The sequence below is a fragment of the Chlamydotis macqueenii genome, chromosome 3, assembly GCF_036417535.1.
Source record: "Chlamydotis macqueenii isolate bChlMac1 chromosome 3, bChlMac1.mat, whole genome shotgun sequence".
Taxonomy (NCBI): Eukaryota; Metazoa; Chordata; class Aves; order Otidiformes; family Otididae; genus Chlamydotis; species Chlamydotis macqueenii.
In genome coordinates this window covers 107348751-107375142 of record NC_141558.1, presented here as the reverse complement: position 1 = coordinate 107375142, position 26392 = coordinate 107348751, and the positions used below count along the sequence as shown (strand labels likewise).

The 26392-nt window shown below is 36.9% G+C and overlaps 1 protein-coding gene across 2 annotated transcripts in view; it reads right to left on the bottom strand.

Annotated features, from left to right (window-relative positions):
* Positions 1 to 1655: 1655 nt before the first annotated feature.
* Positions 1656 to 26392, bottom strand: part of PCMT1 (protein-L-isoaspartate (D-aspartate) O-methyltransferase) — a 35276-nt gene continuing 10539 nt past the window's right edge. The window contains exons 2-8 of one of the 2 annotated variants that reach the window (XM_086743329.1): positions 24330 to 24434; positions 23160 to 23191; positions 21278 to 21382; positions 17908 to 18028; positions 13259 to 13344; positions 11492 to 11706; positions 1656 to 3924 (exon numbers count right to left, since the gene is read on the bottom strand). In XM_086743329.1, coding sequence (XP_086599455.1) covers positions 11527 to 11706; positions 13259 to 13344; positions 17908 to 18028; positions 21278 to 21382; positions 23160 to 23191; positions 24330 to 24434 — 629 coding nt within the window. In that variant the 3' untranslated portion in view covers positions 1656 to 3924; positions 11492 to 11526. The remainder of the gene's footprint in view (positions 3925 to 11491; positions 11707 to 13258; positions 13345 to 17907; positions 18029 to 21277; positions 21383 to 23159; positions 23192 to 24329; positions 24435 to 26392) is intronic. The other variant, XM_086743328.1, reaches the window with a different exon arrangement.

The following is a 26392-nucleotide window of genomic DNA, read 5'->3' as shown; positions in this document are numbered from 1 at the left end:
ATATTTCAGCAATAGTGACGGCCATTCAATTCATAATTTAAAGAAATACAGTTTTAGTTCCCGTGCACATTCTGCTGAGCATCTCATTAACACCCTGCCAAGAGCACAATAACAGCCTTTCACAGGAAAACTCAGAATGCATCAGCTGCGTTACGAATTTGTGCTGCGTACAGAACTATCACCTGGAAGGGAAAGCGGCCCGGATGAAGTGTGGGAGGCAAACAGGACAGCTATAGGAAGGTTTCTAGCATCCCTGCCTGCATAAGACCAAATTTTAGTCCAAGCCGATTTCCTCAGACCTGGCTGAGGCATGGAAACCCAAACCTTGCCACTGGGCGCTCCGAGCACAGAAGTGCACCTCGATTACAGTAAAAGCAGAAGGGCTTATGACACCCTAAGAGTGTCTTCGACTTTTCACAATTATAAGCAGACGGACAAAAACGCAAATAAAGCCAAACGCAAACTGTATGAGCCCACAAAACCAACTTAAACCCCGTGCTTGAATCCATCTATTCTATACCACAGCGTTTAAACTCTAATTTACACTTCCTGATGTGTAAAGTCTGGACGTCCTGAAATGCGAAAGACCAATTTCAGACATCTCCTGCATCCCCCTGCCCACATGCTGCCTTTTCAGGAGCACTTCCTCTCCCTGTTTTTCTGTTTCGTTGTTGTTTTGTTCTGCACAATGTGCTTGCATGGCCTCATCACGCCTTTCTGCTGAGCGAGGACCACTGCCCATTCACTTCAGCAGAATAGCTCTTCCACATTGTTTGGGACAAAGAACAAGGGTTCCATAAAGGTAATCGGGGTTCTTGATCTTTCTAACTGCATGATAATGTGTTCCACCTCAAAAATCAGCTAAATGGAACCAGATAGAAATCATGAGTGTGATTTGTGTTACTCCTTTGCATCATGTCAAAACTCAAGAAAGAACTGGAATTGTATCCCCTGCGAACTGCATTTAAATCAAACGCAGCACATCCTCGGGCCCATTAACGGGTAAAAGGAAGAAACACTGCTGTTGCATAAATGGGTTAACACCCTTCTTTCTGGCAGGAAAGACAGCATTAGTTCAGAGTTTGGGCATTTTAGTTTACCCCTTTGTGCTGATGGTTAATTCCGCAGTCCCTCCACGGTCGAAAACCCTGGAGCTTGTCACCCTGTCACAAAAACACTGCACACGCAGGGAGAACTGCTGCCAGCTGGACACTCCAGAGCCTACCACACAGAGCCCCCGGCTCCAGGCAGGACTGCCCATTTCAAACTCGCTGGCTACAAAACATTTCAGGAATCATCCAGGCGGCCTCGACCGGCAGCACTGGCGCACACCCTCTGTGCGCCAATTTCCTTCCAAAAAAACCCTCATGTAATGGTCTCTATGGCCTCAAGGTAGCTCTCTAGTTTGAATGGAAATAGTAAAAAAAAAAACCATGGATTCCCTGCTACTTAAGCAGAAAGCATCCATACGGCACACCAAATGGCACTTCTCTGCGGAGCATCCACAGCTGTCAGTGAGTTTTCAAGATACAGATACGGGCTACTTGGTTCCTCTGCTCAGACTCTGGGAGTCTTTCACTGTCTGCACATGTGAAGTCCTGTGAAGATTTAAATAAAAAAAAAAAAAACAAAACCAAACAACAAGGACACCTAGATACAGCTTCCTCTCAATTTGTTTTATTTGGCAAAATAGCAATTCAGACAGTTCACACAGCATTTATTCAAGCTCTTCAAATCTTCTGCATTTCAACTTGTCCTTTTCTCCAAGAAGTTTTTACTTCAGAACCATTGCTCCATCATGGGGGGGTTTTCATTTTTGCATTCCTAAATGCTACTCCTGGATACTCCTTTCTGTCTGAGTACCTTGACTGTCACCAACCCCTTTAGTGGAATGGGTGCACTAATCCCAGCAGCCTTGGTCCCTGAAGTCTTACACCTCCTGAAGTGGTTCTTCCCAAAAAAGTTGTTGCCGGATCTCAGCTTCATCACCTCTTCCAAGTTAGGCTAGCTTATTACACTGTGTCCAGAAACAAGAATTTGGATACAGTTGAGCTCTTATCTTTCATTTAACTGATTAAATCAGTGAGAAGATGTAAATAAAGCTGAACTCAAATTGAATGATACAGTGACCAGAAGGTTGAACATTAGCATGCATCATTTAAGATATTTTACTTCAACACCAAGAACTAGATTCACAGTTGATTGTGGGTTAGTACAAATTTGTCAGACGCAAGTGGGTTTTTCTGAATTGTATTTTCTAGAATACATGCTATATTAATTCCTTTATAAGATTAATCTTTGTGTATGTGCTCCCAGGCTGCAGTCAGATCAGGAGGTGGTACGTGAACTTCCAAACACCTGAATAAATCGATACATATCAGGTCAGACATATCTTTTACACAGGAATAGGAGGGGGCTCACCTTCACAGGAAGGTTATGTAAAATGTTCCTCTTTCATATTCAGAGGCCTTTGAATTTTACCCTTTATTCTTTCAGGGATTAATCTTATCACAAAGTTATTGCTGTTCCACCACAAAAAGTAAAGTATACTTTTGCAGTGATCACTATGGGTTGTTTTCTACAAGTTATTTTATTCTATAATCCTTTTTACCATAAAGAAGAAAATGGTAACATGCTGTTTACTTTAATTCCTGGTTGCTCGAATCTGAGCAAGATGACCCAAGACACGCTTCCTCCCTTTCCCAAGCATCTCACCTTATCGTACAGCTTTGCAATTTGCTGTTGACATTTTACAGTACCAAAACAGAAAACTTGGGCAGAAAAAATGTTTATAGCCTTCCAACTACTCCTCTATACGAAAACTGTACAATTGCATCTCTATCTGTACCTAGGAGTCCCAAATTCACTACTCCTTTTGCACAGATTCATTATTCCTTCTGCATTTATCATATTTTCCTTGTATAGCCATTAAGAATTCACTTTTTAGAAAGCCAGAATTTTTCCTGGGTGCCCTAGTTAGAAAAATGAGAACATGAATACAGCAAATGGCTTTGCCAAAAGTAACTTACTTTCAGAACCAAATTGGAATTTTTTTTGTAATAAAGACTCTAGCAATCCATATCTCAGTAGTTTACTACATAGTGATCCTAATCTTCCACACAAGCACACAACCCTCCTTTTGCTTTTAACTTTATTTGGCAAAGCAGCATTGGTCAGTGATTGGGACACAGCTTACATCATCTTTACGGAGTTAAATCTGTGTGCATCACATCAGAAGTGAGCTACAAACCAAAACAGGATTTCAAGACCCATTAATTAATTTTAGAAGGAAAACCATGTCTGTTCTATCCAGCTTTAACAGCAATGTTTGATAAGAGCGGCTACCCACCTCTGATGTCTTGAAGTTTACTATGTACAAATGCCTGGTTTTAAGGTAATAAAGCAGCTGATTGTATCTACTACATGCTAGTCTATGACACCATGTCAAAAGCTTAAAAAGGAAGTTCATCTCCTTTTAGTAGCATCTAGCAGACATCAGAACACAGAAAACCTGGTATTACCTACGTAGTGTCATAAGGTGCACAGAAGCAGTTTTACCAAGGGACACAGGAGCCGAGAGAAGTGAGTGTTCAAGTACTCCCATCAAAATTAGAGTTCACAAGCTATAGGTCTTTATCTGCAGTTTTGCAGAAATTCACTTTGAACAAATGAAAGTAAAATAAAGGCATGTTAAATAAAACAGTGCCCACATAAAACTTTCCACCATTTCTTTATCAGATTTGCCTTGAGCATCTAAAAAAATAAAACAAACACCACGCTTTTCCATGCTGATAACAACAGTATAACGAAGTCCAAAACAAGCTGCAACGCTGTTGGTTTTCAAAAAGCTTTTAGAACTGGAGATGAGCAGTCCACTGTAACACTATGTTTGGGTCAAGGTGATGTAGCTTTTACAATTCATCCCTGTAGAAAGAAAACACATGTAGTTAGGTTTCTTCTCCCCTTGGAAATCATATTTGCAAAGTTCTGATACTGAATCAGATTACATTTAAGTGCTGAAGCACATCAGCAACACCTCAGAAGTCTCTTCAAGCATTTAAAACCAACAAACAAAGGAAAGGCAACAGCAACCCCATATCATCTCATACTGTTATGTGATGTATCGTGAAATATGGGTCACTCTGTTTTACATTCAATGGATCTTTTGCTCTAATGAACATCCCCCCCACACCACACAGCTAGTTACCCAGCTACCTGTCATCCAAAATCTGTTGGCTACAGGCTGGCAAGAAACTGAGCCAACTTACTAGACAGAGTTGGCAAAAAACATTCTCTGTAGCTGCCAAAAAGGCAAGTTTAGCTTCAGCTGCAGTCTCTCAAGCAAGTCTGGAACACAATCTCACATCAATGTCATGTAGTTTGCACTACCTATTTTACTTATTCCACAGAGGAGCTCCTGAAGGAACTAGGCTAAATCAGGACTAGGTTAAGGAAGAGGTGGAGGCAGGGTGGGGGGTGTGTGTGTGTGTGTGTTAAAAGGAGAATCAAGTAGGAGATGTATTAAGAAGTCTCTCTAAATTACTACAAGGAATCTAGAAAATGCAGGCTTTCGTTCCTGCAGAGCGTTTAAAACACATTGAAACAGGAAGCCCATAGAACCCATATTCCAAGAGTGAAATTCCCATAGATTAGTGATTTGTTTAAATATTTCTAAAGCATTAACTTCAATGCAAAATGTCCATCAAATCTGAAAGCTGTGCACTGTACCATTATGAATGTTGGAAAATTCAAACAGAAGTGTTTGCTTTTTTCCTCCCCCAGGGCACAAACGATTTATAAACTCACAATGAGTGTGCTGCAATTTTTTCTTTTAGTAGGTGCATCACCCTCATTAACCGAAGCAAACACTATCTGAATTAAGAAAAACTTCACTAACGTGATTGCTGGCTCAATACACAATAGTATTTCCTGCTGTCATGCAAACCAACCCACAAAAACATAGTGCTACATGCACACAAGCAAAAGCTTTGAAGTTATAAAGGCATTATCCTTCTGGAATCACATAGCATGGAATGACAGCATGCAAAACATTTTAAAAGCGACTGAAAAGGCTGTTGAAACTAGTGCTTAAATGACTAGTTTTCTATCTAATGCAGCAGGGATGCAAACTTTGTGATTTGTTAGTGATAAATACTTGCATTCTTTGCACTTTGCATTGCTTTCTAATAGTGAGGTACTAATCATATAGCTTCAGAATGTTACAGTAATTACAGAATGTAGAAAAAAGCAGAAAGAAGAAAATTTCTTGGCATGAGTAAAGAAAAAAATCTGTTTATAGCCAAAGGTTTGGAAGTTCTCCATATTTGCCTATTTCATAGAATGGGTATTTGCCTACTTTAAACAGATAAAAAAAATGAACATCTGATACTCAGTTTAAAACACAGCACGGGTGAACTTAGGACAAGTACTTCATTCATCTTTAATGCTTCCAGGAGCTGCATCATCAGTTAATATATACAACTTCAAAACACGTACGTAAGCAATGACTGCTGCTATTGCTGGTTTAGTCTCATATGCCGAACTGCTGATGTGATTTTCAGCCTGATTCCTACCATGTACTCTCATGGTATAGTTCCTACCTCCTCTCCTACCTGTACTTGTACTCTTCCAGTACTTAAGGGGGCTTATAAGAAAGACAAGGAAAAACCCTTTAGCAGGGCCTGTTGTGATAGGATAAGGGGTAATGGTTTTAAAAATAGACGGAGGTAGATTTAGATTGGATATTAAGAAAAAATTTTTTACAGTGAGGATGGTGGAACACTGGCACAGGTTGCCCAGAGAGGTGGTGGATGCCCCGTCCCTGGAAACATTCAAGCCCAGGTTGGATGAGGCTCTGAGCAACCTGATCTGGTTGGAGATGTCCCTGCTCCTTGCAGGGGGGTTGGACTAGATGGCCTTTAAAGGTCCCTTCCAACTCAAACCATTCTATGATTCTATAGCTTTGTAAAAGCCTGGCCTTCTACTGTGACAAATAATTCTTAATCCTTTAAACCCAACCTAGATCCTCAAGAAATTGTAAGCCTAATAAAAATTCCATATTTACTCTGAAACTATAAACCTGGTAATTTAACCCAGCCACAGATGTTGGCAAGGTTTTTGCATAATGTTGCTAATGAAGTTAATGTATTGAAGTGTGGGTTTTTTTTTTCTTTTACAAAACGGTATTTGTACTTAGAATTCAAATAAATTATACTAACATATTGATGTTGTAATTGTTGGTACTTCACATTGCTTTAAGTTATTCCTGGCCAAATAATGTTCCTGTAAGTTAAGTATATCCTAGATGTCACTTTCAAAAGATTTTTATATTCTGTTTATTAGAACCTTAGCTGTATTTAGGGAGATCAGCTATCCTCAAGAGATTTTTCACTCCCTCTTCACTACTCATTAATCTAACAACAGCATGCCAGCCCAAAACAATATATGATGTATGTGTTAAAATTACGCAGCATTTATTTTCTACTGTTACGAGAAGCAGAACTTATATGTACACTATTGCATTATATATATCAGAAAGTTACAGAAAAGTCTTAGATCATCAGATAAGTAACAGTTCTCAGCTTTCCACCTGATGTGAACAGCTTGCAGACTGAAATACACGCTGCAAAACAGCATCAGTTGATCCTAACTTCAGTTGTATGGGATCAGAAGCTGCCAGGCTATGAAATTTCAACTACTGGTAAAAACCAGGATACTTGCCTGTCCTCCCAGTGGTGAAAGACCTATCCTGCTACAAAGCTTAAAAGGAGACACAAAATACAACTGCTGTTTCCTTGTTAAAAATACCTTCTTGTCCTCTAGAGCCATAGGAGAGATCTACTAATTAATTTGTATTTTTCTCCCTTTTTTCTGGCCACAACTATATGCTGCGATTCCTAGACAACTCACATAATTTCCCTCCACCTTCATATATGCACTCCTTTCAATCCGTTTACTAGCTCCTGCTTAGCAAGTAATATATATATTTAGGTTTCAAGTCATCACAATAATCCTTCTCAGATCCTTGGATTTCTAGCACAGGAATCACTCATCTAATGTTGCCAACTGAGGCATCAAATCAAATTTATAAATTCAAGTTAAAGCAAATTTCAGAAGTCATTAGCTCAAAATCACTATTCTAAAAATAAATTTAAGAAAGCTTGAAAAAATTTTGGCTTGCCAGTAGAGAAAGCATACAGCAATATTCCACATTTCCCACTGGGAATATCCAACAAAAAACATTCTCAGAAAAGTCTAATAGGTAGCACTTCAGGTAAATGTCAGAGTTCATTACGGAAAAAAAATACATCTTATCAACAATAAGAAAAAACACAAGTCTGGGATACAGATAAGTTAAAGTTTTGCAGTCTGTCTCCATCTCTTTGCTGAAAGGCATTCAAATTAAATATTTGAACGAGCATTTATAAATTTATCTGAAATCTGTAACTCACTCTTTTTGATCCACTTCAATTTTCTTGTCATTAGGCAGCATTTGACTTTCCCTTTTTGATACATCATTCATCTATGAAAAATACGCTGTCATTACTGATACTGTCTTTCTAATGCATATTAGGCTACACTCTGAATTTTAGTATCTACTCAGTGTTTCAGCAGACAATTATTTCTCCCTCTGTAATTTTAAAGGTAATTAGATGCAATATTTGGACTTGTAGCATTTTAATCTGGAAAGGTGCATTATAAAGTATTTATTATTTGCTATGATCAATCATCAAATGAAATGACAAAGAAAAGGAATTTTCTCTGCAACCTATTATATCAGTTATATCACATGCACTTTTACATAATACATAATTTTTAAATTTAACCTAAATTATTTTGTGCAGAGATTCTTCTTGCCAAAGTAAAATAAAAACTTCAACCATAATCATTAGTCTGCATAGCCGAAGAAATTCTGGGCAAACAATTCCTGCTAATTTAAATTGAAATTAAACAACTTGCTCATCAGGGGCATTTGAAACACTGAATAAGAGCTTCTAAGCAGAAACGTAAAATATTTCCTAACAAAAACATTTTCCAAAAGGGTGCTTAATCATATTGTATGTACAGATAAGTAACAGCCTCAGTCTAGTCGCTGCATTTTTTGCTCAGAAAGGATATACAATATTTTGTATTTTATCAGCAAATATTAATTTAGTATAAATAGTTTCTACTAATGCAATTTTTTAAGTTACAAGAAGTAATTTGTTAACTTTTTAACAAATTTGCCAATTTGGAAATAAAATCTGTTACTGCAACAGACTCCTTGCTAAGCATTCCTTACATTGTTATTCTCTTTAAATTGTCACTCCATAACAGTTGTAAGTGAATTTGTAAGAGAAGAAAAATCAGAACTAATTTACATAAGAAACTGCCAATCAGGTAGGCAATAAGCTGTGTTCTCAATCATGCAGCACAAGAAGTCTTCTCTCCTCCCTACTGATGAGTAAGAAAAAAAAACAATAATTGGGAAATTTTATGTGAGAGGATAAACATCCTTACCAGCATAATTATGTAAATGGGCACCTACTGCTGGATCTCTGGTGCACTAAAGTATTTCATTTTGTACCAGAGACAGGGTTCCTGTGTTTATTCTACTTCCGAATGTCTCATGGAGTCACATTTGAGAAGATTGCCGCTCATGTTTGGAGCTTAAGAATACCACTGCAGCTGAACGCAAGTTAGAAAATTATGGACTAAATTTAAAGAAATCCAACAATATTACAAAATAAAATTATTTATTTAGTACCATAACATCAGTTCATCAAAATCCAAGGACTTTTTCCTTCCAGCTAGTCCCGATTTTCTTTTGCTAGAACTTCCAGTCTTACACGACGAAGAATGATACAAAGCATCTGGAGGTAGGTTTGACTTCAAACACCACTTTGAGATCAAGTCACTGTGGTGCTGCTTTGTAAAGAGCACCTTGCTCCCCTAGTAAGGAACTGTACTAATTTTTGCAACATGTGAACGGCTCAGCAAAAATTTAAGGGGCTTCTTTCTTGCCTACTGGAAGGTTTGCTAGTCTGTGAAAACGCTGCTGGTCTATCAATTGTCTTTTGTGAAGGGAAACACCAACTCTTAATGTGACGAAACAGTTACCTACATTAGGAATGAACTGCATAACATAATGTTAACAAAGAGGATGACAAGCTAAACACAGAGGATTCTTAAGCTGCTCTAAAAAGACGATTGTTCAGTGAATTTTAGATTTATAACAACTGCAGTCTCTCATACACTACAGCTCAATTATAGAAAGAACTAAAGATAACTTTTTCAGAGGAGTCTCTAATTGATCTCTGCTCACAAGTCTTCAAAAATTCAGGAAAGATAATTTAAAATCTAGGAAGTGCAGGAAAAAATACTTCCTATTTTGGATGCTAGCATAGATAACAAATGGTGATTTATAATTAGGAGCTTCCTTAGCAGTAGCTAGCTGACCATACTCTTTGGACTCACCAATAAAGAAAAACAACAACAAAGACAATGTGACCTCCTGTAAGGTCAGCAGCACACCAGCAGGTATGCTTGAGAAGGGAACGGTAGTTTTCTTCAGATCACAAAAACAGCAATTAAAGAAAAAACAAACATTATAAGAAGTGGACTTCTGAGATTTCCTTTAACAAAGATTTCCAAGTCTGAATCAAATTTAAATGTACATAGCAAGAAAAAGCCTCTATGCCACTGTAGGGATCAAGGTAACCCTTCAGGCTAAGCACTTACCTTTTCTGATAACACCAGTGTATATTCTTAACACTTAAATTAAAAATTAATAAAATCATTAAGTATTTCAGAAAAGAATAGAAATTGGTAAGAAAATCTGGGGAAAATAACCCCACAATACTCATGACCAAAGAAGGCCCAAGACAATCTATTACTTCTTCCTGAGCTAGCAGAGAGAACTAAGAGAAGACTACAAAACTGCACAGAACAGATGCAAAGACCTCAGAATTCTAGTCCTTCACACACTACACCACCTTCACCAGCAGCAAACGATAACCACTGTCATTCCAGACACCCTTCAACGAACACTATTTGTAAGAACACACATTGCTGCTATGAAAAAACACAACTGCTACTATAATCAGATTGGGTGGAGATGCAGAAAAATCTGTAAAACCTCTGTGGAAAAAGGAAAGCTTAAGAAGAATATTTCCCTTTTCTGAAGTAAGTAGAACATGGACTCCAAATTTGAATAAAGTTTACCACATCTGCCAGAGGAGGAAAGCAACCACAAAGGAAGACTTCCAAAGCCTTACAAGAGGCAGGAAACCCCCAAGTACCACGCTGAGGGAATACTGGCAATATCCAAGGACGAACTATTAACTTGCATAACACATACAAAACATCTGAATAGTGAGCATGCTTCACAAGCTTTGAACTAACCAGTAATTCATTAAGGCTGTTCCAAGAGTGATTTGTACATGGTGGCTATAGAGTAATCCAAGAAACACTGAAATGAGGTTTCAGAAAGCAGCAGTAATGCAAACTGCTTTATTTGTACTTTTTATGGACATTTTGATAGCTTAAACTCTAAGCATTCATGTATCCAAATCACAAGCTGTAGTCCAGAATATCAAGGGAAAAATCCCAAAAATAAAAATTTAGGAGTGATAAAGCTCAAAAGTTGTCTTCAGACCTCAATACACATCTATGCACTACATTAATGCAGATAATACATTCACAAGCATTTTCTGCCAGGAAGCAAATCAGGACTGCTGCTTTGTTCAGTCACATACTGATGCCTAGCACGGTTTAAGCTGACAGCTATGGTTTAAGCTGACAGCTGTGTTATGCCTATGTTACTGGCCATTCAATTCAGCAAACTGTAATGTTTACTACCTCTAGAAAGGCCTTTAGAGGTTGCTGTGTTGGCAAACACAAATTTGCCCCCATCAGTGACAGATGATAGACTTTTAATAAGATGTCAGAGAAAACTTTCTGAACGCTACTCCACTACATTTGTACTTTAGGGAAGAAGGGATTACCTTCTCCACTTTCTGCTTCTTTAAGGCTGAGGGAAAAGTGCTTGCAAGATTATATATATCTCTCACAAAGGATTTTACAAAGATTTTTCTTCATTTGTCACATTTGAGAAAAAATAAAAAATGAATACCCAATTACCACTAACTTACAGGACAAAACAGTATTTATTCTTAAGTAGTATTTTACACTTTACCCTAATTACCAGGCAAGCTGGTCATATAAAGTTCATTAGAAGAGAAGTTTAAATTTAGAAAATACTGTGTTCAAAACAACAAATAAGAAACTTCAATACACCAAGGACTAAAGAAAACATGTCTGAAAAAGACAAAGTGCAACCCATGCAATATTTTTCTTCTGCTTTTAAATTAACTCAAACTTAGCATAACCTCCTTTTGGTGATGTAGTGATGCAGACTGAGTCACTTTTCATGGTATGGAGGAGCAGAAAGCAACGACAGCAGCAAAGGCAGGCCTGGCAGTCTATCTGCTTAAAATTCACACCCTTTCACCTTGTGTGTGTGGAAGAAGTAAGCGGAACAGAAAATCACTTCCACCTGGACCACTGCTTCTCTTTATCTGTTAAAGGCACATATATCACTCCCATCAGAGGCTTCATTTTGACACTGCCATCTTCTAGTTTGTCATACTGCTCGAGCATCTGGTTTCCCCCTGCAGGACCAACTGGTAATATCAATCTTCCGCCAGGTTTCAACTGATCTATAAGCTAGAACACAACACAGAAATTAGAATGTAACCAGCCGCTTCAGGGAAGCTGGATCCAAAGTTTGTTACATTAGATTAATAGCTTTGTCACAATTTATTGATCTACTACTATGCAGTAGGCAACTACTTCAGTAAGAAAAATAAAAAACTCACTGAAAATGAGAGTATCACAACAATGCGGTACAACAACCGGTATTACAGAAACATTGAAAATAATTCATATAATTCCAAAATAAGGTAGAATAGTAATTGGATTAACTGGGTTGGTTGCAGTTTTAGTTTCTACATAAGAGGGAAAAATATGTAAATAACAAATTAAAAAGATTGTATCTCCTGTAAAAATAAACTGCCAGTTTTAACTGTTTGATACTTATTGTGCATCAGTACAGGCCCATTGTCTAACATTTTTGGAGTAACTGATCTCTTAAGCCCACAGAATAAGATTTGAGATTTGTGACTTTTAAAAATTATTTCAGGAAGATAAATTTTAAGTTGTCTACAACACACTCACTAGCCAATAGCTCCTCTTTCACTCTGTGAATGGAACAGCATTTTATGAAGCTAGTTTTAAATATATGCATATGAGTAAGATAAGCGACAAGCAACAGAGTATGTGTGAGAAATGCTTGGATCTTTTTTTTTATTTCACAATTAAAGGAGGTGGCTAGTCACAGTAGTCTCAAGGAAAATTCAGTACTTTCCAGATGCTACAAAAAAAATCTTTGTTGCTAACAAAAGTTACAATTAAGAACTGTTTCATTCTCTAATAAGTGAATGAATAATTACACTTTTCATTGTAATCTGTCAGCACTTCGCTAGGAACCCCCCCCCCCACACACACTCACCCCAAAATAAAATTAAAAAGACCAAAACAAGAGCAAATGTCTGGAAATGTCTAACCTGTCTATAACATCTCAAACCTCCAGTCCTTCACTATCCCTTATTAAAATTCAGATTTAAAAAAAAAACGTAATGGTATCTAGCATATCAAAATCATGCTATATATTCTCATTCACCTGATAAATGGAATAGGAAAAAAAAGTCTTATCTGCAAGAACAGACTTCATGTATGCACACTCTGAAGTCCTTAGTTACTCTTCACCTTCCCTAGTAAGAGCTGCCGTGTATCCACTCTGAAAGCCTCAAACACACGGCATTGTCTGTATTTCCAGCTGAGCATGCTACTTTTCCAACAAGCTCAATGCCTTGGAAGCTGGGAAACACATACTTACATTTTCTAATTGAGTGTTTGATAAAACCAAATTAATTTATTAAATAAAATGCTCCGGTTTATTGTTGTAATAGAGGGTTTTGCGCAAGTAATTTTAAAGTGTTTGTTTAGAGAAGAGTTATTAGAACACAGAGCTTTTGCAAACCAACAGGAAGTCCAATTACAACAGAAACAAAAATACCACACCGTACAGTAATACAATCCTGCCCACTGATACTCCCAGCAGTGCAAATCTACCGAATATTTCACATGTATATGTATGTGAAATGCTCTTTACAGCTAAAAGATTACTGAATCACACACATAAAACATAAAGGCTTACTGCTTGGGGCACAACTGGTGCTGCAGCTCCTACATGAATCGCATCATAGGGAGCTTCTTCTGCATATCCCATTCTTCCATCTCCCACTGCAAGAAAACACTTTATTTTTTAACATTTTCAAAAGGTGGGGAGAAAACAGCTGATGTGAATATGTATAGGTAGACAAAAGGCTATGCTCAGATTTCAACTAAAATTCTGCTGAGCAGTAATAACATGATGAAGTAAGTTTAAAAATATTAACATCATGGAAGAATAGATGTGACATAACACCCTTATATGTACATACACACACTTACAAAAGATATGAAATATTACTGAAGAACCTTAGATTAGAAAGCATGGATTTATAATGAAAGTTCTTGGAGACACTCAGAAAAGATACTTAAGTATTTACGTGCCCTACCATTCCAATGTAGGTGACTTTTTCCCTCATTTCCTCTCCTAGAACATACACTTTGCTTTGCCTTCATGCACACCATTCCTAAATATGATGCAAATCTTAAGTCTAAAACATTAAATCTCAGAAGCACGTATCCGAAGACTCTAAAGGAGAGGGAAAGACAAAGCAGGTATTCACATGGACTATACACCTATAGCTGCACTACCAGATGGCATGGAAGTCCACACCTGCATTCCTACATCAGTGCAGTACCACACTAATTCCCACGCATCCTCCTTTGCCAGCAGATAGGTCCCACGATCCTTCCTGCAGACAATTGCTGGACTAACACGGATAGCCAGGTCAGACCTGCGGCTAGAGCTCCAGGTGGCTGCTTGGAAGAGGCCAGGAGTCATTAATTATTCAGATGGCTATCGATGCAGCTTCAGCTTTGGTGGAAGCTGCATGGAGAAGCATTCTATCACAGATGTCTCGTACCATCCCAGTTATGCAGGATGAAAGGGGAGCAGATAGGGGGTTTTTAAGCCACTAAAATGTAGCACGCTAAACGAGACCTTGAGTTAAGTTTTGAAAGATGATGTGAATATGGTATCCACAGTATTTACAGGAAACCAATGGGAAATTCAGAGCAAGTTAGGCAAGCTCTCTCTGGAGTTATTTAGGAACAAAAGTAGTAAATGAGGCTAAACAATCCATAAATTCATACTCAGTGAGTGTAGAAGTCCCAGTAATCAGTCAAGAAGAAAAATCAAGGAGACCAATGAACATAGTCCTCTGCTCACCACAAGTAGCTGTTTGGGGTTTCCTGTCTTCAGACTGAGGTTCAACTTCTGTGCAATCACTTGCAAGTTAATTAAAAGGCTGAATTAGTCAAAAGAAGTTCTAAGCTCCTGCCAGAGGCTGAGAATTTGTCAATTTTTTTGCTTTCCAACAACTCACAAGGCAGAAAAAATACACGGTGGCCATAGCAGTTTTCATTTTGACCTCAGTGACAGAGGGGGCCACCTGGACAATAACACCACCCTTAAGCATCCAAGGGTGTACAGGAAGATCTGGACAGCTCCTTGAAACAAATAAAATCGGGGAGTTTGTCATCTTTCATATTAGGTCCTGAAACATGATCCTGCAAGGACCTTCTGCACCCAAAGCTTAAGGACTGTAAGAAGAGAGTATGTTTTCCCCAGTAGCTGAGAAGCCCCTTAAAGCTCAGTGACTTATCTTCTCATATCATCAATTCCGACCAGCACAAGCTTCAACCAAGGGCCACAGGCAGAAGCTGTCATGACAGCATTACCAAATGCTTCAAGAGAACTCATGTCTATCGATCACCAATTCCACTAAGTCAGCTTTTATTACTGTTGCCAGTAATTAAGATGAAAGTTCCAGTATTTCCAGGGCTTAATCTCCGACTCTGCTAAAGTGGGTTCTCCTGGAACAACCACTTAAATGCAGCCAGGTACATCATTTATACTTGCTTAGTACCACTGCACACTTCCTCTAAAGAGGAAGTAGCGATGCGTTACTGTATCAAGCTGCTGTTCCATCAGAAAAGGCAATGGAGAAAGACCTCTCTAGCTCAAACATACATATGCTGCTTTGAATGATGCTAGTTACACAGGAAGCCAAACCCTCACTCCCTAAGATGCAGCAGTAGGCATTAAAAGCAGTGATCTCCAGTACTGCTGGCAAAAGAAGAGATTGCTAAGTTGAAGAAACAGCTGTGAAAGAAACTGCTAAGCTGTCTTCTGAAGAACACATGTATTCTGAGACTTAAATGCACCGCGTGCACTGTCCAGAGAAGTCTGAACGTGACTTCTGCCATCCTGTAACTTCACTGACAGCAGTAAAATGGACCCAAAACATCTAAACCCTTTGCTCTTAGAATCAATAGTCCAAAGCAAAGCTACCATCTTCAGAATCAGCACACACAGAAAAAATAATGCTCCTTTTTATGAATCAAGCACAGCATGGCTCTTCCCTTAACATCCACAAAAATTCTCCTGGCTACAGCAGGCAGGTGTATAACTACCCATAACAGGAACACACTTTTAGATATCCAGAAGATTTTTTTTAAAAAAAAAAAAAGTTAAGTCAGCATTCACCTATTCAGTGTGATACAAATTATTACATTATTCAATGTCCAAGGGGAAAGAGCAGCCCAAATTTTGAGCTTGTGCTTACATTCTGAATAATATCACCCATCCTACTGAGTTCTCCAGTTACACAGAGTCTATTAATGAAGTAATCACAGCAGTGGGTAGTGGATGTTGATGAGGGGGGAAGTAGTGTCAGGCCTTTCTGACATAAAAGGGTTTTGTAGCTTGTTTTTGAACACATGATCCGCTGATCATGGTACTCAAGCCTTCAGCATCTCTATGCAGACTTGTTTCACTCAGAGTTGTAGCACAAGCACAGCAGTGGTTAGAATACCCTCATCGCCTCTGGCTATGTCTGCATCAGCAAATAGTGCAGTACAATAGAAGCAGATGTGTATAGCAAAACAATTTTTGCTGAGAACCTGATGTCCATGCAACATACGCATTTCAGAACGATCGCTCTGGTCTAATTCTAGTCTTGTTGGCTTAATAGCCATTAACATATCAAACATATTTGGTTGCTTCTCAGAGCACATAATCCAGTCTAGTTTCATTCAAAAGGAATCAGTTTGTGCTCTCCAGTACTCACGCAAGCCAAAGTGTGGTAAAGTGGAAGCAGTTAAGAGATTCACCTCAAAGGCACCCTCCTGATTTGAAGAAAAAACAAAACAAACCATACCAACCCTGCCCCCCTAAAACCCTGAACTCCATGAACTAAAACTAATACAGACATACCCTAAGTACTCCCAAGCTCTCAGTGGAGTTTTATTACTGAGACACCCCAAAATAATGTTGATGCTTCTGAGATGCAGCTATGTTACACCTGAGGTGTGACAAAGCAATGCAGAATGTTTGAAGCATACTTGCCTAGTCTGAATTCAGTTCTCCTCACCCATCAACCCTGCATTTTCAGGTTTTTTTTTGTTTCTGTGTTGGGGGGAGGGTGTTTAGGGGTTTCTTTGTTTCGTTTTAAAGAACAGCTCTGTCTGGATTCTAGCACCACAAAGAGCTCCCAGGAATCCAGCACAGCTGAAACATTCTTCTTCTCAACCTAATTCACAGAAGTGCTACTTGTCCACCTGTACTTTTTAAAAATGTACCTCAACAAAACTACTCAGAAGTCTCTTAGTCATCCTGCTACACAATCAAACATGATAAAGATTGCAACGTTTACTTAAAATTCTAGATTCCCAAGAGCATCAGAGTTTGTTTCAGGTATAATCAGAAGCGTAAGTTCAAATTGCTCTTGTAGAGCAACAATGGAAATTATACCCCATTGCCTCTCTCCAGCCCCAACAGTCTCAGTACAACTTCTTTTCCAATAAAATTTAAAGCATAAGTGTTCTCAGTGAGGAACACTGCATTTTATACTCAGGTACAAGTACATATGTTGATTGGCTTATTTTAAAAAGATTTAGAAGACTCGCTTATTTGCAAAAAAAAAAAAAAAAAGACCAAGAACCAAAATGGTAATTAAGGTAAGAGTCAAACATTCCATATTAATAATTTCCCAAGTGCTCTTGTAAGAAGCCTCAAAATAATCTAATCTTTAACTTCTTTTTAAACTTAACAAATAAAATGATAATGAAAGGAATGCTTAATGCTTTCCTCCTGCCACCTCCTGCATCTTTTTAGTAAAAAAATCAATTCACTGTCCTTATATAATTTTAAATAAACTTCAGTGATGCATACTACCAATCTAGTACTTTTTCCACTCGACTCTCTGCATCCAGCTTTCTCAATTACTGTATCAGAAGTATGAAGGCGTTGTTAAAATGGTCAAAATTACATGACAGTACATTTATTCAGGAAAAGCTCTGCATTCAAACTCAATTTTAAATAGCAAGTTTAACATGACAGATCTTCAGTATGTAAAGTGTTTTCACGGAAAAACACTTTTCTGTTAAGCTTCTCTAATAGAATGATTACATATTCTTTAAGTTTATCAGAAACCTCATTCTTAAAACTGTGTGAAGACGATATTTTTCAAAGGCCTAAATACGACTTGGATTATAAAATTTTCATTTTGCTCTTCTTTCTTTGGTTTAACTTCTCAAATTAGAATTTTTAATCACATCCAATTCCAGTCATTTTCAACCAGCTGCTGGAAAGAATATCAGTTTAATTAGTAAGTACATCAGTCTGATGCTCACCAATCAGTTTCACTCTTCCTGAAGACAGCAATGTGGGATCATCTTTTTTGACATTATTTATTGAGTCATCTACTAGTTCTTTGATATGATCAATTCCTACAACTTGTCCTTTGGGACCAACCTGGAATAAAAATATACAGTTGAATAGTTTCTGCTAGTTTCGATTTTATAGAATGAGTATTTCTACCTCCTGAACACATTTCTCTAAAACAAAAACCAGTAAAGTGGTAGTATATTTTCCCATGTTATTAAAACTACTGCTTGGAATGACACATCCTGACTGGCAGAAGCAACTGGTAATTAAAGTTTGTCAGTACAGTCTTATAAATGCTTGTTATAGTCGTCTTTTTTGAAATGCAATGCAGTTAAGTTATACTATTAGTGGAGATTTTTCTGTCTGAATTTTTGGAAGTTAAATTTGCAGGAGTGTTTGCAGTACCTGAAATAGAAAGTAACAACTTCAAGGACAAACTAGAACTAATCTCTTTTCATGTTGAATAGACTTACTTTAAGGTTCTTCTACAGAAGATCTTACTTCAAGGAAAATAGTAAGTCATGCATTTTATTTTAAGTTATCTCAACAGTCCTATTCTTTCAGAAGTAAATGCAGCAATTAACAGTCAGGGACAAACTACCTTCCACCTACCCTTGGATTCATGAATCTACTTTCAGATTTACAGCTCTGTTCCACAGGAAGAGCAGAACTTTTGAGAGCTCATAACTTACAAAAGGTCACAGAAGACCTGTGCATTCTGATGAGGAAAAAAGGCTTACTAACAAAAACTACTCCATTACAGGCATTTCTTCTGGAGTTCTGTTTTTATTCCAATTTTGGAGAGAGGAGAAAGAATCCAGATCTTAAAAAAGTCTGATCATTTAACAGAACCCGGCTCAAACAACACAACAGAAGAGTACATCCTAGCAGCCCATGTTATCATTCAACTTTGTCTTTGGACATATTTGCATGCATTGGTTATGTTTCTGTTTCTTACATCTTAATGTTGCTAAGACAAGCCCTATGTTAAAAACATCAGAAGAGTATTGTTATCTCCTTTTTCAAGTGGAAGATCACTAGCCTAGCCCTTGAAACACAGCAAGACACACAGCAAGTTTTCACAGGTGGCTATTTGGAGCAATGCCAGAAGCTGGCAAAAGATCTAGAGTAATACAAAGGGTAACAAATAAATTAAAATCTAGCAAAAAGGTCATAGCATAAAATAGCCTGATATAAAGTAAGAGAATCTCCTCCTGTATGTCACAGTCCATTATGCTATTTCTGAGTTCTCATCAATTACTCCTGTCTACTATCGTGGAACTTTGAAGTGTCCACAATCAAGACAATAGGAAAATGGCACAAATTTCGGGATCTCCATGGTTTCTTTAGAATAAAAATATACTCCACTTTTTTTATAATTCCAGTACTTACAATATGAAAACCATAATTCATTTAACTTGCTAGCAACCCTTAAAAGTGAATAAACTTAAGTTCGTATGCTATGTAGGCAAGTTTATCACAGCAATTTAACATGAAAAACTAAACAAAAATCTTAAAGATGCTTTACTAGTCTAAGACAACATAAAGCTTTCACAGAACTACCACAAATGAGATTATCATCATAGGAATAAAGCTGTCACTACATCAATGTGCACTCAGGTGCTTGTGCTACAAACTCAAGCTCTTCATTCTAGATCTCAAGTAGAGTAAGCAGCAACATCCACATGATGCAGTAAGTACATCCTCAACTGAATTTTGATAGCAAAACACTTCACCATCATTCCCCATAATATACTTCTTTCAAGCTTTTGTACTGTTAGAAAGAACTTTACAGAGAAAGAAAGTCAGAGCAGCATATATTATCTCCATTCATTCAAGTGGATGAAGCAAGATCCATTTTGCACAGTAGTAATACTATCAAACAGAACAAAAGCATTTATCCAGTGTTTCACAAAACGCATGTCTGTAAGGCATTCCAGTGTATCACCAAGGAGGATTCAGAAGATGAACGTGACGTTCATACAGCAATAAAAAGATAGTGTGATTAACTTCAGCAAAACTGGAAAGAGATCTCCTTTTTGTGGTATTTCTAACCTCTCTGCAGATTTTTTCCAGCTTTTCTTATATAGCTGTTTTGAAAGAAAAAAAATCGCACAGCCACATTTATCACACGTATTGAATATGGCTATTCCTCTATGCATTAATAACTTTTTAGTGAGAAATACACATAACTTTGACAAAAGTTTTGACACTTGTAGGATTGGAGTTCCCATGCATGCTACTAGCACTTGATTCTTGACTACAAAGTTAGACCAAAAATAATAGGTAGAAAGTTGAATAAGTGACATTTAAGATTTCCTCTAAACTGCAGTTTGGTCAGTTTAGAATCATAGGATAGTTTGGGTTGGAAGGGACCTTCAAAGGTCATCTAGTCCAACCCCCCTGCAAGGAGCAGGGACATCTTCAACAAGATCAGGTTGTTCAGATTTATTTATTTAAACAAGTTTTTTTGTTTGTTTGTTTGTTTTTTTAAATTTGCAGCTAGCTCTTAAAAAGAAGTAAATACTTTTGCTACAGCATTGTCTAGCTGTAAACATTCTTATATAATTCTTAACATAGGAAACCAGAAGAGATCAGAGACTGAACAGAGCAGCGCTTGAAGACAGAAAACTAATTAACAAAAATATCCATATGAGAATTTACCATACATATCACCATATTCCAAATTAACTTATCAGAAAGACAAAAAAACCCAACCAACCAAAAAACTATTTGTCAGTTCAGTGAAGGTCTCTGCTAGTTATAAAGCAATGAGATAAAGTCCTGGAATGCAGAAGGAAGAACTTACTACATTCCACTCCATCAGTCTAACAGTACTGTACTTAGTACAGTACTGTCTAACTGTACTGTACTTAAGAAAAAGTTAAATTCACAGACAATTTGTATACATACAATACATTTTCCTATGGAAACAGGATTCTTTTAGGTCTCACTAAGCTCTAATCATAGCAGGAAGACATGACAATTGATCACAATGAGAACATTCACAGCCACCTGAGATAATGTAAAAATTGGGCTGGACAAGACAAACATCTTCCTTCAAGCTATAAAGCAATCACTTAAATGTAATCAAGAAAAAAAAAAAATCTTCCCTTCTAGGCAGTTTCTTCACCATCACACAATTTTCTGGACCCTTTAACTCAATCATGTAGTATCAGCTAGAGTAAGAAATGGGTACTAATCACATGCAGCAGAGTAAATTATTTTCTGTATAATCTACATCAGTCCACTGTATGAAGGATGATTTTTTTTCCTCCCTTTAATGTTATGTCACAGCTCAAACAGTTCTGATGGCCAAGTGATTAAATATCTCACCATTCGTGAAAAGCATGCTGTAAGGATTCCACTTCCAGATCCTACATCAAGTGCTTTGGCTCCTTCATGTAACTGGTCAGACAGAAGTTCAAGAGCATATGCATGCTAAGAGAAGAAGATAGAGATGAAATATTTTGAAATTTTCTAAGCATCTATTTTACCCAATACAAGTTCATTTCTTCCGTGATTTTGGGCAATGCACTGAGGATTTGTGTAAGAAATTTCACAATTATTTTCTATTACAAAAAAATCAAGGATGGGGGAGAACAGTTAACTACATGATGTAATCACTGTTATTTCATTGACTTCAACAGATTGTGTATGTGTATACATACACACACTTTTTTTAGTATATATAGATATAAACTATCTATATAAACTCACCTGAGCATTCAAGCTTCTAGCACATACAATTTATATAGTTATTGGGAGAGACACCATAAATGAATTTATTTTCAGGTCTGGTGGCTCTTACTGTTCCAGCAGCACACGGCCCATAAAGAATTTAGGTTATCGTTATGCTATAATACATTGGAATAAGCTGGGACAGAGGCTAGCTAGGAAGAAGGCAGCTCTGGAGCATCAAGGAAAGCAGCTACTACAACTACCTCTTGTATTACCTGCAAACTTGCTGAATCAAAGAGTAGGGAAAAAGCTGTCTTTTACAAAGGCAGATAGCCAGGCTCGTATGTGAAATGCAGTAGTCTACAGAGACACTTCTCAAGCAGTTTTACTTTCCTATGTGGTAGACCAGCACACAAACTAAGCTTAGGTCACACACTACAAAAATCGATTCGTTCTTTAATGTTTCAGAGATAGTCATTGCCACACTCTTACAGCTTAATCCATCGCATCCAGAAAACAGAAATAATTAGAATATTTACTGTTAACATTTGCTTAGAGTAGACCTTTCCTTTTTGCTCTTACACTTCATATACTACTAGCGCTAAGCATAGGGTAGTTCAAAGATGACTTAGGTGAGTTAAAATTTTGGAAACATAATTAATACTTATTTTCTTCCTTAGCCACAGTACTTTTTTCTCTGTCTTTCCTTGAATGAAAGTGTTCACATTTCTGTCAGAAATTCCTGATTTTTTTATATTGATAACTACGTAAATTCTAACCCAATTAAGTAGTTTTCAGACTTTTACTATGTTTTGACACTTTCCAAACATTGCAAGGACAAAATACATGCTTCTATTCATCCTTCATCTCAAATAAAGACACAGAAAAGTTATGTCTGCGCTACATCTATGTACTGAAATCTCCTCTTAACGCTTAGTCATGAACGCTCAAGTTTCAAATCACTTGTCAGAAAACCTGCATCTCAGTACAGTGTGGTTTTTTTTTTTCCTGTCCAAAGATTTAAAGGCACTACAGTAATACCATAGCATAGAAGTCACTGTTATCCACTCCTGAATTTTTTTTTTTTTAAATATAAATTACAGAGTTGGAGTAATTTAGGTTGGAAAGGATCTCTGGAAATCCTGTGGTCGAACCCTCTTTCAACACAGGGGCAATTTAAATTAGGCTGCTTAAGAGTCCTGTCCAGTCAGGTTCTTTGTATATAAAAGAACAGAATTTTGACAATTTGCAAAACCTGTTCCAGCGCTTTACTACCCTCAATGGGATTTTTTTTCACCCTAGAAACTAATCAGAATTTCTCATATTGCATTGTTTTGTCCACTACCCCTGAACCTATCAAAGTGCATCTCCAAGAAAAGTCCAGCTCTGTTTCCTCTGTGCCCTCCCACTAGGCAGTTCAAAACAGCATCACTGCAATCAACTATTCATTAAATTTACTAGGATAAAATATTTAATTTCAGAAGCATTTGGATGCTTATAAAATCATTTATACGCATCACATAAGTTTAAAGCTTACCATATGTGGAGCACTGATTGTTGCTTGGAAACCTGTAAAACAAGACAATGGAAAAACATGTTGATCATTGTTCAGATGGCAACCTTATGATCTTTATTACATTGACTGTAAAATGCAATACCTTAATTGTTACCCTCATTCAGGGCACTACACACACACCCCTCAGCGGTTACATAGGTACTCTTACTTCAGAAGTGAGTTAATGCCCATTGTCTGAAATCTATACCATGTCAACTTCAGACAGGAAAAAAAAAAAAAAAAAAAAAGGTTCTATCCTTTATCTCAGTTACAATGTCCATTTTGTCACTATATAGCCTTAGCTTGATCAAGCATGTCGAATTCAGAAGGATGTCTCCCAGAATAATGTAATGCCTTTTCACTCAGCCCCTATGTAAACCTGGATTTGTTAGTTTCAGTTTGATGTGGTGGGGACCATAGAACTTCTGGAGACAATAACCTCACCTATTTTGCAAACAGCACGCACCTATGAGAAAACATGGAACGCTTACCTAATTTGTTTCTGTGGAGATATGTATCTTAAAATATTTTTTTAAATTTTCATAAAAATGCCATTACAATTCACAGTTCTCACCACCCATTATTAAAGAGAAAAAAAAAGTCAAGAAGAAAAGAAAAGAAATTCATACATTTGCATAATTCATTCTCCTGCCTTGGAAAGATAAAATTGGGATCTGGATGGGAAATAAGTGTCCCAAACAACTGTCCTAGCAGTAGATCTTCCCATTTAAAGCCTATTTTCATATTTTAAAAGTCTTATGTAAAGGTTTAAGAAACTCTACATTGATCTCAACTGAATCATTTCTGTAAAGAAAGTGTTCCTGACATAAAGTGGATACAAATTATTTTTAAGTATTTAAACACCAGCTGCACCCCCACAAATTGCTGTGGTTTAAAAAATAAGTACATATTTAAACATATTAATATTGACTAAAGAACATCCATCTACTTGATGTATCCAAGTATGCCAACTGCATTCCATAACAAATTCAAACTTAGTTAAAAGGTATTGAATAAACTGATAAAGAACTAAACAAATTTCCAAATTTTAAAAATTATGTTTTCGTTCTTAACATATATATATATATGATAAAGGCAGTCACAGTTATGCAAATCAGAACAATCTCAGTCATTTTTACAAGATGCTCTTACCTATAGACTGTGGAGAATCCATATAAGGGTTGTATTTTGCATAGTGGCAACGGTCTGTAGCCAGCATTACTTCAAATACTTTGTCTGACTTGATTATTCCATTTTCTATAAATAAACAAATAAATAAAATTGAAAGCCTTACTTCTCTTCTGCAATGCAAGAGCATGTGAAATACATGAATATATTCCTAAATTTGTGAGAAATCATGCTATCTTACCCTCTCTAACACTCTAACCTTCATCATACTAGAACTTAAGCCGTGGTCCATAGATCAAACATCGCTTAAGCCACTGAACTTTGAACAAGATTTCCCTAGCAGTTATAGATGCTCTTCTGAAACACCAGAGACCATTTGCAAAGATCTATTCCCTAGAAAAACTCAACTTCATGCAAACCTTTGATATTCCTGAAAACATTGTAAGAAATTTATATTACTCTACACATCAAACAAGATATAGCTTCTTAGAAATAGGAAGTATAAGTGAGTAATTATTTAAAAATACACAAAAGCAAGTTAGAAATGTAAAGCTGTAGCAGCCTTGCACAGTATTTTATTTTCAAGATCTGTTTCTCTTTTGTGTTAGCAAAAGAAAAAAATCCTTTTCTAAAGAAACTCCTACAGAATCAGAATTCTTATGCTTGGGTAGACTGAGACCAAGAGTTTTTGTTTGATTCTTTGTTTACTTTTCAAAGTAAAATGTAAATGCACTTGCATCTAAAATGTCAGAAGCACTGCACAGTGCAGCCATTTTTCCTTACAATTTTATTGAAGTTTTTTTTTTACATTGGTAATTTTTTTTTAAGTTCTAAAGAGACATTTATGAGTAACAGAAAACTTTAGAGAACAAATAGAAGAAATTAATCACTTCCATTAAAAGACAGTATAAACTACAAGTAACTGAAATCTCAACAACAGATTGCTTCATAGAACTACTTTGAACAAGGAAGATTTATGTGGAAAATTATACTTAAAATGAAAAAAAAAATACTACCTTTAAAATCTAACCCCAGATGCAGAAACATTAGCAATCAGATTAAGGAATTTTTATAAGATTCTTCTAACTGAAGTCACATCAGCTTTTTTTTTTAAAGTACTACCCACACTAACACACCTGTGTCTAGGCCTGGGCTAACTTCTGCAGAGGCTTCCCTGACTGTTTACAGTGTGCTCCCAACTTCCCTTATCAATCATGGGATTTGCTTTTATTTTTTCTTACCTACTATCTGTATTCAGGATTTAGTTATCCTATAAAACAGAAACTGTAATTCAGAGACTAAAATAATCCCCCAAAACATTTTGCTTTTTGGTCTGAAAACTATCAAACAGAACTGCAATAGGAACGTACTACCAGATTAAGGAAAAGAACAATTCATTTTTAAAACATATTCTTTTTAAAAATCATTTCTGTATCTGATAAATGCCAGAAAAAGGACATACTCCCCTCACAGACCACACACATTACACATATTCTGTGCTTTGACTTCATTTAGAACTGTATACTACTGCATACTAAGTTTACTTACTGAGCGAAGTTGTACCCCAAAAGAAAAACAAACAAACAAACCAATCCATTAACACACTAGCACTGACAATATAAGATACTAAGGGGGGGGGAGTTTTCCCTTGACCACCTGGAATTAGCTGTATATCAGTTCTATCAAGAAAGCATAGAAACAAACAAACAAAAATTTTCACTTTTAGATTTTTATTAGGTATCACCAAGAAATTAGTATCCCTAAAATAAATGTACTTTAAAAAGAAAAAGAAAAAAAAAAAGAGAAAGAAAAGAGAGAGGCAGGAGAACAAGCAAAGCTGATTATAACAGGAGCGAATAGGTAAAGGTTCTGGGGGGCAGAAGGGAGGTCAAAAAGCAGCAGCTGAGAAGCATTCAGGGAAGATCTAAAATAGTAATTTATTCCTTGAAATTGTGCATTGTGCAGACAGATGCATACATTCTAGAAGCTCTCCTTCCTTTTGTGCCTTGGGGGAAAAAAAACCAAACAAACTAACAAACATGCAGAGAACACATAGGTCAAGCTTCCAGCTTGGGAGAACCACTATG